Raw genomic sequence first — 22,214 nt, forward strand, 5'->3', positions numbered from 1 at the left:
TAATCGTCCTTCAATCGAGTGTTTTTCAATTTAGTTTCTTTCTTTACAGAGCAATCGGAGTCAACCAGCAATTGGACTGAAACAAACGCCAAAATCGAGGGTAAGTCCCAGTATTTTTTTTTATGTAAAACTTATATTTGAAGATGTGATCAAAAATGGCCTAATAGTATTAAGAATAAAACGTTTACTACTTTAAATACGTTTGCTGTACCGTGGTTGAAAATCAGTTCTTGTTGACGTCGATTATCAACACATTGTTGGCGTAAATCTGGTGATGAATTTTCGGTCACAAAGGTATCAACTTCGTCTGAAGCGAAGGATCGATGTGTGGCAGTTTGGCCCCGAGGGGCGTGTTGAGGTGCGAGCTGTCGAGGAGTGTCCTAACAACTAAAGTTTATGTCCTTCCCATGGAACACTACAACATCTCTCCCACTGTCATTCGTCAGCCTATGCAGATGGGCGCCGAATCGCTCCTTCACTACACTGGACAGGAACTTCAGATCCAGTTTAACTTTATAATGTTTATCAAAATCGATTTGCCGAAAGTTCCTCCGGAATACCCCGTCACTCACCTCAAACGTACATGGTTGTGCCCTCAAGATGTGATAGCCACCTGCTCTCTCCTAGGGTCAGTTTCTCTTGTACCTCCCGTTTTAGGAGCCCCGTGCTCGCATCACCAGCGATGACCGAGGAAGGATCCTGAAGGAGGTTCAATTGGCGCAACAGAGAATAGGACCCTCCATGAGTGATCATATTCTGGGTCAAAAAGTAAGGGGTGTATCTGGTGGTTGAGTGTAGAGATGATCTCAGCGCGCAGCGGTCACAGTCTCGCTGATCAGGTGAGACATAAGCTTGCCACAGGTGTCATCGACAGTCTCCAAAGCTGTCGAACCCTGCGAAGATTGTTTGTTAGAAAAGGGCTAGTTGCTAAATTGAATGCACGAACAAAATCAGCTCCCAAATGCAAGTTTTCACCTAGACTGGGGATGATCCAGAACTCCAGGTCAGGTGTAAATTCTCTAAACGTGATCGTGTCAGAAAACTTTCCTAGCGCGGAATAACGACTCCCATCTGCAGTCTTGTAATTTTCGGATGAGGGCCTATTTTTTCACCTTGGACTTGCTCAGCCACTTCAATGGAAATACAACTCATCGAAGCTCCGGTGTCCACCAAGTCCAGGACATCCTTACCCCAAAGGCTGATGTTCGCATACGGTCTCCTTGGGGTTGTCCGTTAACACTACTTAATAAAGAAATTGTTATGTACTCCTGGGTGCAGTCCAGTAGAAGCGGACGTGGAAAGTAAATGCCCATAATTTGCTTTTGAGCTTCCTGATTCCTTCGCAGTCGAACATGGTGCGGGAGCCAATGTCTAGGGTGTTCGTATGTCTCCTCATCAAACAAATCTGGCAAAGCGCCAACAGAGTCGTAGGGCCCAAGCTGCAGGGCGTTGTAGGACCGGCATTGCCTCAGGATCAGGGAGTGAAAGCAAATCTCGAGCTCCGCAAGGTGCCCTTCAATGATGTCCGCAAAACGTGTATTATGAGAGGTGGTGCGGAAAATAATATCAGAGTTGGCAGAGCAATCCGTAAAGCAATTACAGAGTTTCAAAAGGGTACACATATCAAGGAAGATGTGGCGTCGCTGCAGGGAAGGGATTTTTCTTTTGGGAGTGGGGTAGGTGAATGCGTTTACGCGCAGAGTGTTTGACTCCTGCAACAGTATGCTGTACACCTCCCTGTCATTAGAGAACTAGCCTGGAACCGTTTGACACATTACTTCGGGCTAGCCCCTCTGCTCTCCTGGGTTTGGGAGCCTTCAAGTCAGGGAAATTCTTTCACCAATGGGAAGGGAGTTGTTAGATCAGGGAACCCCTTACCATCCGATCCCTGCGCCGGTCGAGTTCAATCTCCTTTGCAATAAGAAGAGCCCGAATATAATGCACAATACGATTCCAGCTGCCAGCGTTCATCAGCCTCTCTCTGATAATGTTGCCTGGAGAGAGCTCCCCTGTGTCTGTATAAAGCTGCTGACGGAAGCCGTCCCACCTCTCGCAAAGGTGTGTTCAGCGTCGTCGCCACTCCATTACAGAACACACAATCAGGAGATCGCGCCTGTGGGACGCCAGAAGAAGGGGAGAAGGAGCGGGAAGTATAGCCGTCAAAAGAGACGCGGCAGGATCGGTTGGAAAGGTAAGAGGCAAGCCATAAAACAAGTGGTATGGGAACGTTTAGGGACGAGAGTTTGGGTAGAAGTATCTTGTGATTTACAGTGTCGAAGGCTTTAGCGAAGTCTTGTAAATGGTATGCACTTCTTGCCGTGAATTTAGACATTTGGCGACCAAGTTGGTAAAGTCAAGCAAGTTGGGGGCAGTGGCCCTACGTTTAACGAAGCCGTGTTACTCTTTCACTATGTCTTGACCAAAGTGGACGGACAACCAGTCGCTGACATATATTTCCAGGATTTTGGAACAGGAGGAGAGGAGGGAAATGGGACGGTAATTCTCGGCAGGCGTACGATCGCCACTTTTGTATATGGGGATGATGAGAGCCTCTTTCCACAAGTCGGGAAAATGATTCTCTTTGATGCTTTTGTTGAAAATAATAGATAAGGGAAGGGAGATGGACTCACCGGTTTTGAGCAAAAATAGGTTTGGAAGACCATCATAACCAGGTCCGACATTGGCATCAAGTTTGCCAATGAGGTACTCGACAAGGATAGGGGTAAGAAGAGGAATGGTAGGCAATGCGGGGCAGGCTACATTCACTGTCGGGGGCGATTCGGAGGAAGGAGGGGGAACATAGACTGACGAAAAGTAGCGTCAGGGTATATCACAAGATTGTTGGGGGGAGTTAGCTGAGAAGCCAGAGAATTTAATGGGCGGGGGGGGGGGATAACTGGGCGGGGCAGCGGGAGTTGCGAATGTGGGACCAGAAATGTTTCAGGTTTCCACGCTTGAGTGAGTCTTCCATTCGTTTCTGGACTTACGTATTAAGGATTTGACCGAGGAAAACTAAGTCAGCATCGTTTCTAGAAGAGAGGACCTTCTTCCTCGCAGTCTGTTTTTGACGTAGTTTTTTATAAATTTTAGTGGTGAACCAGACAGGGTAAGAGCGTAGGCACTTAGGAGATGAGGGAACGTAACAAGGAAGAAGATCAGGTAAAATTGTATTGAAGGTGTTGAGTGCTTGGTCACACGTAAATGGAGAGAGGAGGGGGACCCAGTTAATTGACGCCAGGGCTGAGTTCAGACCTTCAAAGTTCGCCTTACGAAAGTTGAACTTGGTAGGCTTGCGAGCGATAGGAGAGTGGAGTCGGGATATCTAAACATCGAACTCGGTCGGGGGCAACTTAAGATCCCAGCGATGACCAGGCTCCCGGTAATTCCAGCACAGTGGAGCAGGCAAAATAGCTTCAAGCTGGTCATCAATCTCCTGGACGATCGAAGGTGGAAATTCCGAATCCTGGAGACCTCTCTGCCGATGGGTGTGATGAAGTGTTCGGTCTCGGAGAAAAACCAAACCTTCCCCTCCATTGTTCCTCCCTATCCAGGAACTCTAGTTCTCCAGCTACCTGACGAAGCTGCGGTACGGTGCTAAGACATTGTCTGAGCAGAGCTCTCTCAAGCGGAATGCTCATCCGTGCTCGCAGCACATTGACCATGACCAGTTCGTCGTTGGTTAGAGGCGTCGATATGTGGTCCTCCAACTGTAGAATGGCCTGGAGATGCTCCTCAAAGAGCTCGCCCTCTACCTGAAACCGGCTGCTTATGAGCCTCCGGATATCTCCATCGGAGGCAGACTGTCCGATTTGCTCTAGTAGTTCGTCGCACAGATTCCAGGGCAGAGGATCAGCCCTTCGCCGATACCAATTCCCAATACTCAATACCATTCGAGTGTAGGTCCTGCTTCTCACTCTCGGTACCTACTCAGGGAGTGAAACTTTCCATCCTATCGGCATCGAATCAGGGGCTCCCAAGAACTTCAGGCCCCATCCAGACACTATCTTACTTACGCTGTCGTCAGAGTAATTGCTTCCTCTAGAGAATCTGTTCAGGTTGGTGGTATGTCTCCACTACCGAATAGGACAAAAGCTAGAGAAGAAGTTCGTACTTCCAGTGGAAATCCAAATAAATGTCGCAAAATTCAACTTCAGGTGAAATCATAAAAAATCTTTATCTTTTCTATTAGTAAACTAGATAAAATGTTGTGTAACTTTCGGATCCTTGACATCCAATTTCAAACTATTCAAATACTGGAAAAGTTGCAGTAAAAGTAGTTACCTAAGTCAATATCTTAAACCACAAGTGGGTCCCATGCATGATTAGGCATATATGCATAGACCAGTCGTCAGTATTAGAGAGAAAAGTGAAAGTGAATAAGACAACGTACGTAGTACACGTACATTGCAACACTAAACATAGAGGTCTTTGCAACAACTACGAAATATATTAACTTTGTATGTAGATAATCAACCTTCACCTCGTATATAGATACTTCTATCTATACACCTATGTTCGGCCACATTTTTTTTGGTACCGTATATGATGAACGAAAGGAAAACATTAAAAATTTTCCCTGCTAATATGTCTGCATTAACAGTCGCAAATTAAATATCTACATGAGGTTCAGGTGAAACTAAAAAAAAAAAAAAACATTTCTATAAAAGATATCGTGCTTTTTGCTACCAAACACGTGGTCTGTATGAGGGCGGGGAAGGGGAGGTGTAGAGCAATACTCGGGGGGGCTACCAGAAATAAATACAACACCACGATTGCTACCGAAAGTGGTTGGTGATTACATGATTAAAATACATATGTGATGTTGACTTTTTTGCAAGTGCATAGGTGCACATTTTCAGAATTAAATAATTAAAAATCAAACCAGATACATCTGGAAAAAATCTGTAAATATAGATACAAGGCAACTGTGTCGGACTGAAAAGTAATTGTTAGGTAATCAGTGACTCAATGGATTACTCTGTATATATGTACAGAGAGTTTACGGTTACTGGTTGAATTTTTATAGTTGATTTTATTGATTTTATCATGAGCTGTCTAGTGGATAAATAAATGATCTATCATAGATAGTAGCGCACTTCCATATTAAATCTGTATACATAGATATGGCCATGGGATTCGTGGAACTGAACTTCCTTTTGAAGCCATAGTACAACGACTATCCAAAAGCGCCTTCTAGAAGTCAGGGCTTTACTCTGACCACCTAGTTTTCAACCCCTCTATCTTCTTTTTTTTCTTCAGCCTTTGTCCTGTTCACAAGGGGGGTTGGCTCGTCCTGATCAGTTCTGCCATTTGGCTCTATCAAATGCTTGGTCTGGGTCCAGTCTCGGGGCTTTTAAATGTTGTTTCCCTCCTCCTTTACCTGGCCTTGGGACCAGCATACTATGTTAATAGCATGGTGGGGGAAATACTTTCGGATCTAAATGGTATCAACAACTTGGTAAGCAAATCCGACCTAGGAGGCCCTTCAGTGAATTAGAGAGAATCGGTGAGTTCATTGGCAATTGAGGGGTGTATATTCCCGATGCTGTTGGTCTTCACTTAAGGACAATTTCCTTTTCGCAAAGTGAAGGTTACTTGTACACACTTCGATTCGTTAACTTTCATTCTCCACATTTGAAGCCAGTTTTCTAGTTACAAAGGCTCGCCCTTGCGCTCTTCCGGCTTTGGGAGAGAAATCCTTCCACCAACGGGAGGCGAGAGGAGGACGGTAGTTGTTAGTCCAGGGAACCCCTTGCAATCCGGTCCCTCCGCCGGTCGAGTCCAGTGAGAAGAACCCGGACCTAAGGCGCAGTACGACTCCATCTGTCAGTGCTCCTTTTAGGAACCATACACTGTCAAACAAATTGGGCAACGAGGCGATACGCAATGTTGCGTTGTGCAGAGAGTGAGGAGTTTATGTAATCAGATTGACACCCACACGGGTGCGGGAGGTGATAGAGGGGCAAGGAGGCGGCCCTTTTGTGACCCCTTTGCCCATTGGAACGATAATTACCCTATCAGCTTATTTATGATTCGAAAATAGCACCTTTTCAGGGTACCGTGACTTTAACAGTAGTAGAAAGGTGGGACCTTTTTTTCCGTCTATATATCCTTTTTACCGTCTCACTCTCCGGTTGTATGGTCGGCGAGCCCAAGCTTCATCATGATGATATCAAAATACCCCCAATGAGAAGGAGAGATTTGAGAGAGGACTTCCTTTACCACTGCAGAAACAGGACCAATACCCCCAATTAGAAGGAGAGATTTGAGAGAGGACTTCCTTTACCACTGCGGAAACAGGGCCCAAAATTAAACCCTTTCTTTTAAAGATATGTTGATCGCCGCAATCCTTTAACGGAGTTAGAAAAAGATTACCCATCTCTTTCTTCTACACATCCTCCCCATTATGTCCTCTTCACGGGATAGGCTTGAAAATTCAACTTGGCCATGACGATATAAAAGGAAGCCCACTTTGAGGGGTCATAACATTTTAGGGATGATGGATGCCACCAGTTTTGATCGGGTTTGAAGAGTGCGCACCACCTCATTTCTCCTCTGGGGATGGTAAATTCAACCTTTACCAAACTTATGATTTAGCTGGAAGTTCCGGATTTGGCAAACCAGAGGAGAACGACAAGGATGCTCCTCAATCGTCACCTGAAGTGTGATTCAGGTGCTAGCTCGAATCGCTATAAAGAGGCACAGAAGACTCTAAAGAAGAGCGTAAGATCGGCTAAACGATCATCATAGAGAGAGAAAGTAGTATCACTGGAGCGAGTAAAATGGGCATTTAACTCGTTCCATGGATACAAGTCTGCATGGCATCATTCCGGCGCTAGTAATAGAGGGAATGGATCCCCTGGGTCTACATCTTCTTTTTCTTCAGCCTTTGTCCCGTTCACAAGCGGGGTCGGCTCGTCGTGATCGGCTTCGCCATTTGGCTCTATCGGATGCCTGATCTGGGTGCAATCTCGAGGCTTTCAAATCCCCATCCAGCGTATCAAGCCACCGTTGCTTAGGTCTACCTTTTGGTCGTTTACCATCGACTTCGATGTTCAGACCAATCTTTGCAAGTGAATTCTCGTTTGCATGAATTGCGTGACCATACCATCAAAGACGCCTCTCTCGCAACTTTTCCACGATCGGTGCAACCCCATAACGATCGTGGATATCATCAGTCCGGATGTGATCAAAACGTGTCAGGCCACTAGTTCAACGCAACGTCTTTGTCTCCGTTACCGCAAGACGTCGTTCATTGTCTTTTATAGTTGGTCAACACTCAGAACCATAGAGGGCGACAGGACGGACGACGTTGCGGTAAATTTTCGATTCAAGATGTTCGTTGATACGTCGATTACAAAGAACACCAGTTGTGGAATGCCACTTCATCCATGTTGCGTTAATGCGTGAAGCAATTTCATAACGCAGTTCCCCATTGGCTGATAGCGTTGACCCAAGGTATTTAAATCACCCAATTCTGGACAGATCACTGCCGCTGACTGTAATTGTGCCTCTTTCATGGGGATCGGCCGTCAAAAATTCAGTTTTGTTTAGATTAAATCTGAGATGTTGTTGCATGAGGCGATCATTCCATTTTTGGACAAGTCCCTCGAGGTCATTTTTGCTATCATCTGCATAAAGCAGTGTATAGAGCGCTGGACGTTGAATATCCCGTGTGACGGTGTCCATAGCAAGAACAAAGAGGAGTGGTGACAGGGCGCTTCCTTAATGAACTCCAACAGAGACACGAAGCGGTTTTGATACACCCGCCATACTTCGAACTTTACTTTTCGGATCGTGGTAGAGCAATGAGGCCCAGCGCACGAGTTCTTCTGGTACTAAGTATTGTCGTAGAGCATACCAGATGAATCCGTTTGGCGCACCGTCAAACGCTTTCTCTAGATCCAGAAATGCAGTGTAAAGAGGGCGATGCTTCTCACGGTGTTTCTCCATGAGTAACCGCGCAGCGTGTATTGCATCAGTAGTTCCGCAGTTTTTGACAAATCCCGCTTGATTCTTGGTTATTTCAACGATTTCGCGGATACGGTTGTCAAGAATGTGTTCAAAAATCTTCATGGTATGGGAAAGTTACCGGATTGGACGGTGATTTGAACATTCTGCTGGAGTACCTTTCTTCTTTCTTCTCCGTATTGGAACGGTGGTACTTTTTTTGCCAGTCAGATGGTGTTCTTCCTTCTTGAACAACCCGATTAAAGAATTCACTGAGCCACAGTGTTTGGTCCCAGCTCATCGCTTTCCAGAGGACAGATGCGATGTCGTCAGGTCCTGTTGCTTTCCCCGATTTCATTTGTTTTATTGCCTCCTCGACTTCAGTTGTGCTTACAGTCAGTCGTCTTACGTGAGTACCTGTCATGGAGACATGTCATGGCTTAGCATTCATACTGGTGGATGCAAGATCTACCTAAATCTCTACCGAACTAAGGAGTACGGCAACCGTGTTGAAACACAACACCACGCTAAGGCCCGAAGGTCTCTTCTCGCTTGAACGCAACCACAACCCCACATGAAGCTCCCACTAGGGGGGCAACCGCAAACAACCGAGCTGTACACACATACAATAGGAATTCTCCTGAAGTATGTGAGTTCAGGGGCTATCTCGGTTCCCATGGTACCAGTATACCCCTAGTGTCTACCGGTTGTTTGCTAATGAACAAGCTTTCATAGGCATCCAGCTGGTTAATTTTCCTTACCTGCCTTAAAACCTTCAAATCATCGGCACTTATTTTATGGCCGCATTCCACCATATGTTTAGCCACCATAGATTTTGTAGGTTTTCGGGAGTACTTGACAGCCAACTCTGCCTCATATGCTCCCTAAATCTGGTAGTTACCAGTCTTTTCGTTTGTTCGATATACACCTTCGGATAATCTGAGCAAGCGATTTTATATATGCCGCTCATCCCCTCGACCGTTTTTCGGTCTTTTTCCCTAGCCAGCTGGGATTTTAGCTGGTAGATACGACTTGATCCTACCAACTGTATGTCAAACCTTTTCAATGTCCGTTTGATGTGCTTGGACAGATTTGAGAAGGTGAGACTTGATCGTTTTAGAGCGGTAGAGGTCGATTGTTGGGTATATAGTGTAGTGAGATGACTACGTTCTAACCTTCGTGTGTGCTTCCTGATCATCGTGTCTATGGTGGCGCTGTACCCGTTCTTCTTTGCAGTGTCCATGATGATCCGGATTCTTTCGCTCCGGTAGTCTTCCTCTGTGAGAGGAATTGTTAGGCGGCGGTGGATCATCGTGCCATATGCAGCCATTTTGTGCTGGTAGCTGTGGAACGAGGTGGCCGGGATTGTACGCTGAGTGCTGGTCGGTTTCCTGAAAATAGAAACACAAAATTGTCCGTTTTGACGTTTGATTAAGAAATCTAAAAAAGCCAATTGGTTGTTAGCTTCAACCTCATGAGTGAAGGCTATTTTAGGGTGTAGCATGTTGATTTTATCCAGCATATTTTGGATACTTGTGTCCGGGATCACTGTCAAAATGTCATCCACGTACCTCAACCATATATTTGGCAATACTCCATCCTGCTCCATTTTCTCCTCCGGTGATGCCATAAAGATTTCACTTAGGAGTGGGGAGAGAGGATTGCCCAACGCTACACCCGAGGGTGTCTTGAAGTTTTTTCCCCTGAATGTGAAATAATTTTCATTCATGCAGAGGGAACCCAACCTGCAATATTGTTTAGCCTTTCTCCTCCATTCTGGTGTCGAACCAAAACGTAGTAGCCACTCTTCAAATTTTGTTATTGGCTCTTTTACAGGCGTACTGGGAAATAGAGAGCTTTGACATCGAATGACACTAGGCGTTCATTATCCGCCAAAGCCCCTACTGCACTTAATCTTTCAGTCAATTCTTTCGAATTTTTGACGGATTCTTTTCCATTAATAGATCCCATTTTTTGGCATTTCTCAACCAACCATTCCGCAATGTTAGGAGGAGTTAGAATCTGCAATAATCTCCCTCGTCTCATTGCCTGATTTGTATATTTTTGGTTGGCATCTAATTCTGGGTAAAGAGGGGTTTGGCATCCGCAGCCGGGCTGCTAGGAAACATTCTTTTAGGGTTGCTGAAACTTGGCCGACTGATCGTAACATTCCTGATGTGGGTGCCGAGGCATTCTAATATCGCTGGTAAAGAGGAGGTTGACAGACTGGCTTGCCGAGGCTCTGGGTCCACAATGGTGGGGCCAGAACCAGCTCTTGGAATACGACCATCTACTGTCAAGTCTACGCTGAAGGGCGAAATTGCAAGGATTCACGCAGCCGAGTGGAGAAATTTGGACACTCCCCGGCAAGCGAAAATCTTTGTGAAAGAGCCTAGGGCCACTAGAGCGGCATATTTGTTGTCCCTTAAGAAGTGGGACATGAAAACCCTAGTAGGGCTTCTAACGGGATACTGCTCCTTAAACTATGGAACTATGGAAAAGATTGGGGTAGTGGTTTCGGCTATGTGCAGCCAATGTGAGCAGGAGGAGGAGACGGCCCTGCACTTTTTATGCAGCTGCCCGGCATCTCAGATCTCCGACGAAGACACCTTGGCAAGGTTTTCTTCAATGAAGAATCTGCACACTCCCTGCCTCTGGAGAATGTTTTCAGATTCGCTAAAGCCTGCGAACACCGTAGGCGGGAAGCCATTCTGCAAACAGACTTGATCCTCGGTTCTCGACGGACAACTACCAACAAAGTCCCTCTATTTTTTGGTATGATCGTCCCAGCCCAACTGCTTGGCACTTAGGGTTAGTGTTAGACAGATTCATTTTTACCCCAGGCCCAGATTTTCTCTCTATAAACACCAGATTTTCCAGTCTAGAGAGCAAAAAAAAAAAAACAAAAAAAGGCTTGTTTTGAAAAATTACGGATATACCTTTTTCAAAATTAACAATTCAATTATAAATTTTTGAAAATTTCACCAAATTCATCAGCGTCTCAACAGATGGTGCGAAAAACATTTGGGAAACATTGATAATATATCAATAATATGTATCTATCTATCGATAATATTGTATCATCACCTATGCTACGCAACCCTGTGAAAATCATGACGTTCTCCACTATGTATGGGTTTTTATTTACAAACACTGGACTCTCCATTCAGTTCATCTATAGTAAAATACTATTATATATACATAACACCGGCGTGGTTTTATGCCCCATACTATATGTCCACATATGTTATATGTTTTTAATTTGATTCTTCTTATACTCAAGAAGATAAAAGAGAAGATTTATTATAAAAGTTGTTTCTTAGAAAAGATAATAATTTTTAATTGAGTCTTTTCTATTTTCTAAATCTATTTAGAAATATCACTTTAGATTTTGAAATGTATTAGAAGTGACAAACATAAATAAAACAATCAAGGTTGCACGTGGCGGACTTAGATACTTTCAAACCACTTGGATACTCTAATAATATAATTTAATATAATATAAAACCATTGCATATTATACTATGCTAATAATAATGATAATACGTTCTATAATATAATAATTATATAGTACAATTTATGATATAATATAAAATATGATATATAATAGAAATGATAAAAGAATAGATACAATATCTCTAGAAAAAGATTCAATATGTTTTTGATATGAAGTCTTTATCATCTGAGTATCTTAATTGCAAGAATGTCTAAACGCATATAATGGAATGTATGAGACCAATTGTTATAGATTCAGTCATCTTTTCTATAGTTGGATTAATTATATTTAAGTTACTGTTATTCATGATATTGCAGTTCTTGTTCCTTCCATTACGATTCCATATATCTGCATATTTTATAAATATTAAATACGCTCCAAATGTATTTTTTTTTATTTTTTATAAATAATCATAATTTTCTCAAAATTGTTTAATTTTATCTTAAATAATATAAAGTTTCCTTTTTTTCGATTCTATCTTATAGAATCGATATTACAACAAACGATACCCTTACTTGCCTTCATAAAACTACCTAAATCTGTTGGTTTAAATTAATCTCAGAACCGGTTTGACTCTCTCTCCCGCCCCCATTTCTATCTCTCACATGTTCTGCTATCCCGTTCTGTATCTTTTTCATTCTATCTTTCATTTAGTATAGCAATGCGTAATTCAAGATGACGCATGCGCTCACGTGTAGAGCATAATTTATTATTGTAGGGGAGAAGATGGGATACGAATGACATAATAGATACATTTGTATTTTATATTTTTGTTATTTAATTTTTTTTTTTTTTTATTTAATCATCTTTATTGCCGGCATATATTATTTTTATATTAAATATTTTATGTTGCATATTTATATATATTTTATTAGCTCTATATCCACTCGGTAATAGTTTGCAGATGACAGATATTATTTAGCACTAGAATCATAGGCACTGTACTTCTGTATAGTGTGACCTGGCTGTACGGAGCTCCCAGGATATTTAGGGAAGCCACAAAAGATTTCAGTACAATAAGTATAGTTGACAATATTATGGAAACTAAAGCCACCTCCCGGTCCCAATTAATAACGTAGGCAGAACTATTTAGTACAGCCAGAACTTAGATAGTCTAACGTTTACAATGCTGAACCACGCATTCTGCACTGGTCGTTTTCCACTCGCTCTTTCATTATTAGTTTTATATAAACACCCTTCGTGAAAGGGCTCATCAGCACACAGTCCTCTGTTGGACAAACGATGATTGACAAATGGCTGCCAAGGACAATTGACGTATTTATCATGCTTTGCCTTCGATCCATTTCTGGTTCAACTTCATCTACTCAGAGGACTAAAGGACCTATCCTTCAAGTTAGGGAGAGTCAAGTGACAATGTGCTTTATAAACAGTAGCACCCAAAAGGCTCACCTGGTTCTTGCTGTCGAAATTACCTTGTAGTGCGTCGACCTGGTGGTGTTCTTTTGCCGAAACGTTGACCAAATCCCTGTCTCCAGTGCCACAACGCCTGAATTTGAGCATCCGTGAAATTATCAATTTTAGCATAGGTACCTTGCTGTATGCACCGTCTCGGTCACAGCTGAAATGTGGAGTTCACCAATGCCATGCCAAGCATGCGGCTCCTGGTTACCTTTGCGAATAGCTTGGATGCAACACTGGTCCATTCCATCGGAATATCATGGCTGAACATGTCAACTAAGCGTGAAAGACTTCTAAGATGGTTATCAGTACCAGTGCCAGTTCACCCTTACCATATAAGCCATATTTGTTTAGACAGATTTCGGAGTTTTCGGAATCTAGGCGTATGACAGATTTAAGTTAACACTAGGACTAAGTGTCAGATGGTTAGGCTCGTTTGGAAAATAGTACACCTCTGCATGGTTTGAACCATACTATGTGAACATCTAGGGATCCTGTGAAGGATTTCTGTAAGTATAACACCTGTAGCTGACCATATCATAAGAGCTACAGCCACCCTCTCGAGGTTACTAAATTTCGTTGTTTTCCCCAATCCAGTGTCATGCGATTCCACAGTAGTTTGACCGGATCTCCAGATGTTTGTGTCACGGGGTTTCAGGAGAAGAATCACCTCTTACCAACTCCTGGTGCCTTCCTTCTACATGCCTTTTCAAGAGCTGTTTCAATGTCAACATTCGTTCTATCAGGCATGGTAATTTTGGGGGTGGCCTTGCATGAGCGCATAAGGTGTCGGAGCCATACTGCTCCTAAACTCGTTACGAGAGTCACCACAAGTCGAGCTTAGCAGCTGTGTGCATCTGCTTGATGAACTGCATCCACTCCCTACTCTGAAACCGGATTGTCTTCCGAACCAACACCACGTACAAAGTGCCCGGTATGTAAATGTCAGTTTAGGGTCGCCTTTCCTTTTGCTGATTGGTGCAAGCCTCTCCATCTTCCGTTGAAAGTTCCGAACAGTAGGCCAGGCTGAGGTTGGAACACCAGTACATCTGCCGGGATACCACCGAATCCTGGGGCCTTATGCACCTGCCTCTTCCAACTAATCTATAAAAAAATATGGGCAATCCTCAGCCTGCACCAGCTTGAAATCTTTCCTGGTAGCAGCTGTACACAAAGCCACTGGCTGCCTGACATGTAGTAGATTGTCTGGCCCGTCGACTAGAAGCCTATATCAGTGCTCTACCAGTCAAATCTGTGGGTCATATGCCACCGCGACGATTTCTATGCAGTTCACTTATGATGGGGGATTTCCATCTCAGATTCGGACTTGGTCTCCTCAAGTTAATCCTGAGCAACCCTGCAATCGAAATAAACCTCATTTTCTTATTGCAGTCAGCGCTTTCCTAAACTCCGAGCATTTATCCTGTCCCTCTTGTATTTCGCACAATAAGCGTTTGGGTTCCCTATTGAACTCCCTGGAAATATGGCCTTTCTCCCCACACCTTCTGCATCGACCGGATTTTATGTTTTTGGGCACTTGCGGCATTACCCTCAAGTGAGTTTTTAACTTGATTGCGAAAGTCATGAGTTTGGCCTACGCTGGTTCTTTTCAAGTCGAACATGAGATCCCCTTTCTTGGTTCTTCGGATTCTCTTCACATTTCCGCTCAGATTTTTTAAGTTGGGATCAGCTTTGACCTTCCTGAATATTTCCCCGTATAATAGGTTGCCCTTACTGGAGATGACAATCGCCTCTGGACGAATTTGCATTTTTGTTTTTTTCCTTTCCCGCCGAATACGAAGGAAAACAATGGACAACAAAAGAGCCATTGTTTTCCTTCGTCTTCGGCGGACTTCTCTACATTCTCTGTATGCTTTCCCTTTCTAAACTATTACCGCTGGTTTTCAGAATTGCCTGTCCGCCTTTTTTTGTCTTAGGCGTCTGCTGGTTATTTAGAGGATCCCCCTCTCTTTGGCGTACTCGTTTATTTCGCCTTAATTCGATGGCAGTAGGGTTAGGCGTCAGTTGGTTCGCTTGTGACACTGTTGGGACAGCAGGGTTCGGCGTATCCTTAGTATTCTACTTCTCCATTTGTGATCTATTATAAAACACTCTAATAACCCTCACCATATTCTTTATGGCTTGGTGCACGTTGTGCTAGTCCTTGGTAAACTCGGACAGCTTAACTATTTTTGGCCCAAGCTAGGTGAAGGGTAATTCCTCTGGATCGGGACTGTGGTGTCTATGAGCCCCGAAGGGGTCACTCCTTTCATATGCTCCTTCACTTTTGAGGTTTATTGGTTTTACCTGTACCTTATCCGTTACCGTCTTTGACATTGGTGGAGATCTCATATTTGGCAGTCTTCTTTTGAATGGGTCTCTTTCTTGGTCCTGAAGTACCTCCTGATGTCGCGCATCTAGAAAATGTACGGTGCGTGTTATCACGGTTTTCGTCGCCCAATGACCTGCCTCCAGTTCATCTACTTTTGGTCTTGTTACCGGTGTTCTCGGGAAGGTGGAACTACGCTTAAACACCTCCTTCTCCAAATCACTTGTATCATTATATGTCACTTTGGGCAAGTTGTCCATCACTGAGGCACTGCGATCGACGGATATCGACTATCGGGAGCCCACTTGCTCACTCCCAAGAGTCTCCGGTATCTAGGTTGGTGGTTTTATGTTCTGGGTATCCTTCCCATAGTCATTTTGGTCCACACATCAGAGATGAAGAAGAAGAAGTGCATGCGTATTTACACATCAATAGGTATACTCCTATCTGCCAACTGGGATCGCACCTGATGGGAGATCTATCAACTCCTCACGTTCTGCCTGTTCGTTTGTCTGTCGCATGCATTTTCATTTTTCTCGGAAAGGACTGCAGCGATTGACACGAAATTTGGTGAAAAGGTGGGAACTGTGAGCACTCACGCACACAGCCACATCATTCTACGTCGAATTAAAGGGGAATCCCCATCCATTCAAAAAGGAGGCGTATATTTTTTTCATCAAATATAGTCATGTTGGGTATCAAATGAAAGGTCTCTGTTAGTACTTTCCGAAGATGGTCTTAGTTTTGACATTTGTTGGAAGAGTGGGGGGTGCGGGTGGTCGAAATTGATCATTTCTTTCACGGACCCATTTTCAGAAACTACCAAATTACAATAGGTATGCCCCTATCGGCCAACTGGGGTCGTGACTGATGGCAGATCTAGCAACTCCTGTCTGTCTGTCACCTGCATTTTCCTCGGGAACGGTTGTAGCGATTGACATGTAATTTGGCCGAAATTTGGGAACTATGAACGCTCACGGATACACTGAGTTACATCATTTGACTACGTCGAATTTAAGGAGGGTCCCAAAACATGCAAAAGGGGGTGTACATTTTTTTCATCAAATGTAGTCATGTTGGGTATCAAATGAAAGGTCTCCGTTAGTACTTTCCGAAGATGGTTTTAGTTTTGACATTTGTTGGAAAGGTGGGGAGTGCGGGGGGTCGAAAGTGATCACTTCTTTCACGGACCTATTCTCAGAAACTTCCAAACCAGAAAATTTTGCAGCAAAGTAGGTTATAATATAGGGCATGATCCTGCCAAGTTTTGGTGGAAATCGCACTATTACTAACACAGTTATAATAGGTTAAAGTTGTCGCTTCTGTGCAAATTCATGTGTCTGATTGTCAGTATCACGATTTCCAGACTTTTTTTATTTTAAATATATTTTTTTTTATTTAGTTTTGAGATGTTAAAAGTAAAAATTTGTATTTTTTTTAAATATTTAAGGAGAGGAGAGGAAATTCGATTGCTGTGTGCTACGGACGTGTTTGAATTTTTCCCAGCACTCCTCTAAAGAAAATCAACTCATGGAGGGTTACGTCTTGTTATTGTTATTGTTGTATTTTCTCTAGATTTTGAGTTATCCATTACTATACTGGCGAGTTGCACTCATGCGCTACGTAGAGTCGTGTGTGTTTTGTATCTCTTGCTTTTGAGCTATTTACAAGATATACAATTTGAGCGTTGCTTGTCAAGCAGCAGATAGGGGACTTAAGATACTCACAACGTAGAGTGTCTACAATTTGCCCGTTCCATGGCGTTTATATTTTAGTACAAAATGTGAACAGCCCGGTTGATGATTGTGCTGGTTTTTAGAGCGTTTTCACTCTATCAATTTATTATGAATATTTACGTCGGTATGTAAGCTATCGTCTTTGTCGCTTTTGTCTGTCTGTTTGAATTGAATTCGCGCGCGCTTGAATTGATGAATAGGTTTGGGGTATCCTGAAATATATGCCTAATTTGTCTAACTGAAACGCCAATCGTCCTGAAATATCTTTGTAACTAGTCTAGGTTTCGTCGATACCGTCGCGATTGAAAGGTATCTCTACACACGCCCAATCAGATTTCGTACTCTAGTTCTACCATTCAGTCAGTCCACTAACGCAGCTACATAGTATGTAATATTTCATGGGCTGTATAGTGCGGTAAGTTTTCGTCAATTACAGTCTGAAAGTCGGCCGGAGGCGATTTTCAAACCATATCCGCGTCGCTTTACTTGTATCTGTTTGTTTTTGTTCGGAATATCTTTCTGTAGAACGGTCGTATATCTTGCGATGACAGCCAATGTATACCACCTTTCGCTGGCAAGGATATATTGCGCAAACTCTGATTCACTACGAACTCAAACTCGTCCAGGACACTCCTCAGTTTGACTGTCCTGTTTACATGCAGTGCTATGTACAGTATGCCGGTAGTGTGCATGGACTATTGAAAAGGATGCACTTTAGAACGATGACGATAGAAAAGGACATGTTTAATGATTACGACGGATAGCCTGAATAACGAGGTCACTAGCATCTGAACGTGAGTGCAGTCCAAAGTATCTTTTCTCAGATCCGGAGTCTTTGAAAACAGAGCAAGGATTAAAATCAGTAGATTGGTAATTCGCGCGTTCGGTACCCATCTCGGATTCGAGTTCATTGGCCAGGTTAACAAGTAGTCTGGAAGCACTATTCCAGGCGCTTTCTGGGCTCTAAAGTGCGTGTATGCGTGGAAGTGTGAATAGTGCATTCGTGCCAAGGATCGCCTGGAAATAGTGAAGTGTTCACAAATGCATCCTTTTAAGATACCAGATTCAATGGTCAAGTGTTATAAAACATGGTGCTCTAGTTTTCCCTATTGGTCTGATAATCTAAGCATGTGAACATATGTAAGTGTGCTGTCGACTCTTAGCCCAAAACGACTGTTCCTAAACACCTCAGCGTGGGACCTAATTATTCATCTTCTGGCAATAGTGGACTATCATCCACCTCTTTGTAAAGAGATAAAAAAAACGTTACAACAATTGACTATCATCATCATCATCGTCCGGTGGATCTTAGAGACACGATTTAACATACTTACAGTACAGGTCTGAATCTATATACTATACTTATATCTAACTATATGAGAGTATCCGCCGGATATAAAACAGAACCGGTAAAAATAAATGTAGTAATGTGGAACACCGTCTTGATTTGGTCTCTTTTTGTTGAAGGCTAGTTTCTTTCACTTGGAGATGGCATTCAAATGCCGACCGGCTTTTCTATTGTTGAAAATTTAGGGCATAGAACCCTGCAGGCTATCCGCAAAAGAGGTTAATGCCCATTGAAGTCATCCTGAAGTCGTTTTAATATACTAAGAGTCAGCTTTTATTTGCTCCAGAAAATTTGGTAGGAGTGATTGGAAGGTTAGGCGCTCGATAGGGAGCGTAAGATTGGATACTCGATAGCTATTTCGGAGAAGGTTTTTACTCAAGTCGACTTTGGTAGTGATTAAGGAATCAGCTTCCACTCATATTTCAACGTGTATTAGTTCAAAAACTCTAAACTTGGACTGCTGTCAATACTTATTATAATTGGCGCCCAACGTGGGGGTCTTGGATTCTGACCCCACATTGGGCGCCAATTGCTCAAATGGGAATCCCTGAAAACCCTACCTTCTAAATATATTTTTTTAAGGATTGCGGGGTCCTAAGTCCACATCCAATTGATATCGGACCGGACCATATGGGGAGGAACTTACTCCCTCTTTTTTTTGGGCCACGGACCCTTCGTTTAGGGCTTAGCGTCCAAACTTTAAAAATATTAGGCGAGGACGACTTTACGGTTTCTTACCAGGGCAGAGGCGAATCGTCAGACGCTGCCTCACCTCTGTCCTGGAAGGAGCGTGACCGAAGAGGTTCGCAGATGTTAAGTGCTCCTTTATACAATTGATCGAACATTTTTTACTTAACCTAAATAGAATAATCTTTGTAATGTTGAGCCCCAGTCGCTAGTAGCCTACTATATATGAAATCCTTGGTTTTGTCATAATTTTTTAAGGAGCATCTGCTAAGTATAGAAGGTATTCGGCGAGGACGGCTTTACGGTTTCTCACCAGGGCAGACGCTGCCTCACCTCTGCCCTGGGAGCAGCGTGACCGAAGCGGCTCGCAGATGTTAAGTGCTCCTTAATTCCTGTCTCCCCGTGTCATTGAGGAACTTTAGTTCGACTCAATCTCGAACGAAAGGCTTGTATACGGGCCTGGTACCAGTAGACGTGCTACTGTGATCCAAAAGCAGTAAAACTTTTTAAATACAATAAAAACGGTTTACTTATCCTTCCAAACTTATTTCGTCACCTTCAAAGTAATCCCCTCCGGATGCAATGCTTTTATGCCAACGTTTTGTTTCCAGTCTCGAAACAGTTGTTAAAATCGATTTCCTGAATCGCCTTTAGGGCCTTCTTCGTTGCGGTTCCAATCTCCTCAGTAGCGTCAAAACGATGTCCACGAAGTGACAATTTTAGTTTGGGGAGCAGCCAGAAGTCAGACGGAAATCAGGCGAATAGGGTGGTTGCGGTACGATATACATTGAACTTTTAAGGAAAAGGTCACGTGGTGAAGAAACCAAGAGTTGTCAGCCCATAATTCCGGCCTCTTTTGGCGAATTGCTTGACGCAAATAACGCATAACGTTCAAATAATATTCCTTATAACAGGTTGGCCCCCGGAAGTAATTCGGAATGCACCATACTACGATAATCGAAAAAAACTGTTAACATGACCTTAATGTTTGACTCCTTTGGCATGGTTTTTTCGATCCCAGCTCCTCTTTAGCACGATATTCACTTGATTGGTTCAGGGTTTCAGGGTCGTATGCATAAATCCATGCCACATCTCCTGTAATAGTGCATTTGATGGCGCTCTGATAGTCAGAGATCATCAGAAATCATGGTTTCGCAGAGACTAACACGACTACCATTTTCGAACAAATTTAGTTTTTTCGGTACCAAATGGCATGAGACGCGTCTGAGCCCTAATTGGTCCTTTAAAATCGATTGATCCGTTGGTGGTGTCACCAAGGTCTCTAATTGACAAGTGGCGATTTTGGTGCACTGAATCCTTGATCTGATTGACGTGGCTTTCATCGGTAGACGTGGAAGGACGACCAAGACCTCATCGTTCTCAACGCGTCCTCTGCCTTCTTTGAACAATTGTAGTGGAATCTGTCCCATTATCCTAAGATAGCCAACGACTGAATAGACCAGGAAATGTATGTCACAGATCAGTAGAGGATCAGTATAAAGCAAAACCCCGTGAATTTAGGGAGCCTCAGCTACCCTGGCATCTCTCCTATCCATATCCCACCTTCTCTTCTTAAAAATGCCTTGAATGTAAGATGCCACTCGACTCCACGTGTCTTCACTCTGCAGCATGGCCCCAATTATGGTATCCGGGGAGCAAAGACACCCTTCTATCGAAAGGTGATGGCCCTCCTACCTTCTGTAGCAGGAAAAGATGTGGCAGGCATCATCCATCACGTCCTTGCAATAAATACAGTCAGGCGACCGTGATTTCCCGATTATGTGCAGGAAAGGTTGCAGATACCCATCTTCACTGAGCAACTGGGTTAGCTGATAGTCAACCATGCCGTATTTTCGATTGAACCACGAGCGAACGTCTTTTACAAGATGCGCGGTACATCTACCCCTCGATTGTGTTTCCCAAGATTGCTGCCATGCAGCGAAAGTGTACGGGCTCTCTCTTCACAAGCGACAGCTTCCGGACTTCCATCGCCTTTCCTGGGATATATAAGCCTCCGCTCGGCACCATGGAGAGGGATCAGAATAATTCCCACTATCACGAGACGGTACTCCAGTAAAGAGTGGGCATTCCTCAGTACTCACTCCTTCATCGAGGAAAAAAGCCCTGCACGATTTTTTAATCGTCGTTGCTTGCATAGAACAGGGCAACCAATGGGCACCGAGTTTTTTTGGAAACCAGCTTATACCCGATGCCCCATGGCTGTCTGTTTACGTCGTTGATAAGCTTCTGCCAGCAGCGTGCCTTCCGCCTGTTGAATTGGTAGCCGAGTTCCTTTTTCCTACTCTTACATTCTGTGTTTCTCACCGTGACCTCGTCTTGACATCTTGCCCGCTGAACAATCCGCCGAAATCTAAGGCAATTCCTTTGTAGGCTTGCAATTTCAGCCGTCAACCAGGATCATTTCCGGGACGTCGTTGGTTTTTGTCGGGAGCCGATGTATTACAAGCTACGGTAATGAGGCTCATTGTTGAATGAACTAGCGATTCAGTTGCAGTTCCTCTGTCTTCGCCTGGGTCTTGTCCTTGATTTACCCCTGTTGAGAGAGCTTCGACAAATTTCGCCACGTTGATTCTCCCGATGTTTCACCCGGTAGGTGTCTTCCGGAGGGCATAACATTGGGAAGAGCCGTTGGTCACTTCGAAGAAAATCTACTGATGATCGCTGGCCGTGGAATGTTCCTGCACCTTACATCGTTGTGCCACTGATACTAATGACTCCGTATCAGAAGTTACCTCAGGGATAGTACCCTCGCAACTAAAGCGTCGGAAAGTCGAAGTGCTACCAATATTAAGGACAATGAGTCCTGTCCTGGTGGTAATTTCCAAAATCTGTGTGCCTGGAGGCAAGGTCCTGGAAACAAAATTATCTCAGCATGGCTGCCTCTAATAATTTTGACATCGGAACGCAGGCCTTCGGTCTCGGGGATCTTTTATCGAAGAAGATTCTAGTCCCCTTAACTGATCCAATACAAGAAACTTCGCCTTTTTTCGCACTGCCTTTCGTTGTCGTCGGCTGGAAGTCTTCCTAGGTTCCCGGTATCCGGGCTGCATAGATCTGTTTTCACATACCGGCGTTAGACCAGTTTCGTCCACATTACCAGCTTCCCTTTCTTCCGGTTTTCTGGGTACATGCGGAGGGGAAGGTTCTGACAGGCAAGCCTGTAGTCCCTCCTTCTTTGCGGCTTCCGCTGAGCCTTCGTCTCTCGTATTTTAGAAGAGTTGGGCAGCA

The 22,214-nt window shown here is 43.8% G+C and overlaps 1 protein-coding gene across 4 annotated transcripts in view; it reads left to right on the plus strand.

Moving 5' to 3' along the window:
* Positions 1–22,214, plus strand: part of LOC119660802 — a 126,275-nt gene that overhangs the window by 50,175 nt on the left and 53,886 nt on the right. For 3 of the 4 annotated variants that reach the window (XM_038069634.1, XM_038069631.1, XM_038069632.1), the window contains one exon: positions 50–100. In XM_038069634.1, the coding sequence (XP_037925562.1) occupies positions 50–100 (51 nt within the window). Of the gene's footprint in view, positions 1–49; positions 101–16,918; positions 18,272–22,214 lie in introns of those variants that run through there. The other variant, XM_038069633.1, reaches the window with a different exon arrangement.

The sequence above is a fragment of the Hermetia illucens genome, chromosome 7, assembly GCF_905115235.1.
Source record: "Hermetia illucens chromosome 7, iHerIll2.2.curated.20191125, whole genome shotgun sequence".
Classification (NCBI taxonomy): Eukaryota; Metazoa; Arthropoda; class Insecta; order Diptera; family Stratiomyidae; genus Hermetia; species Hermetia illucens.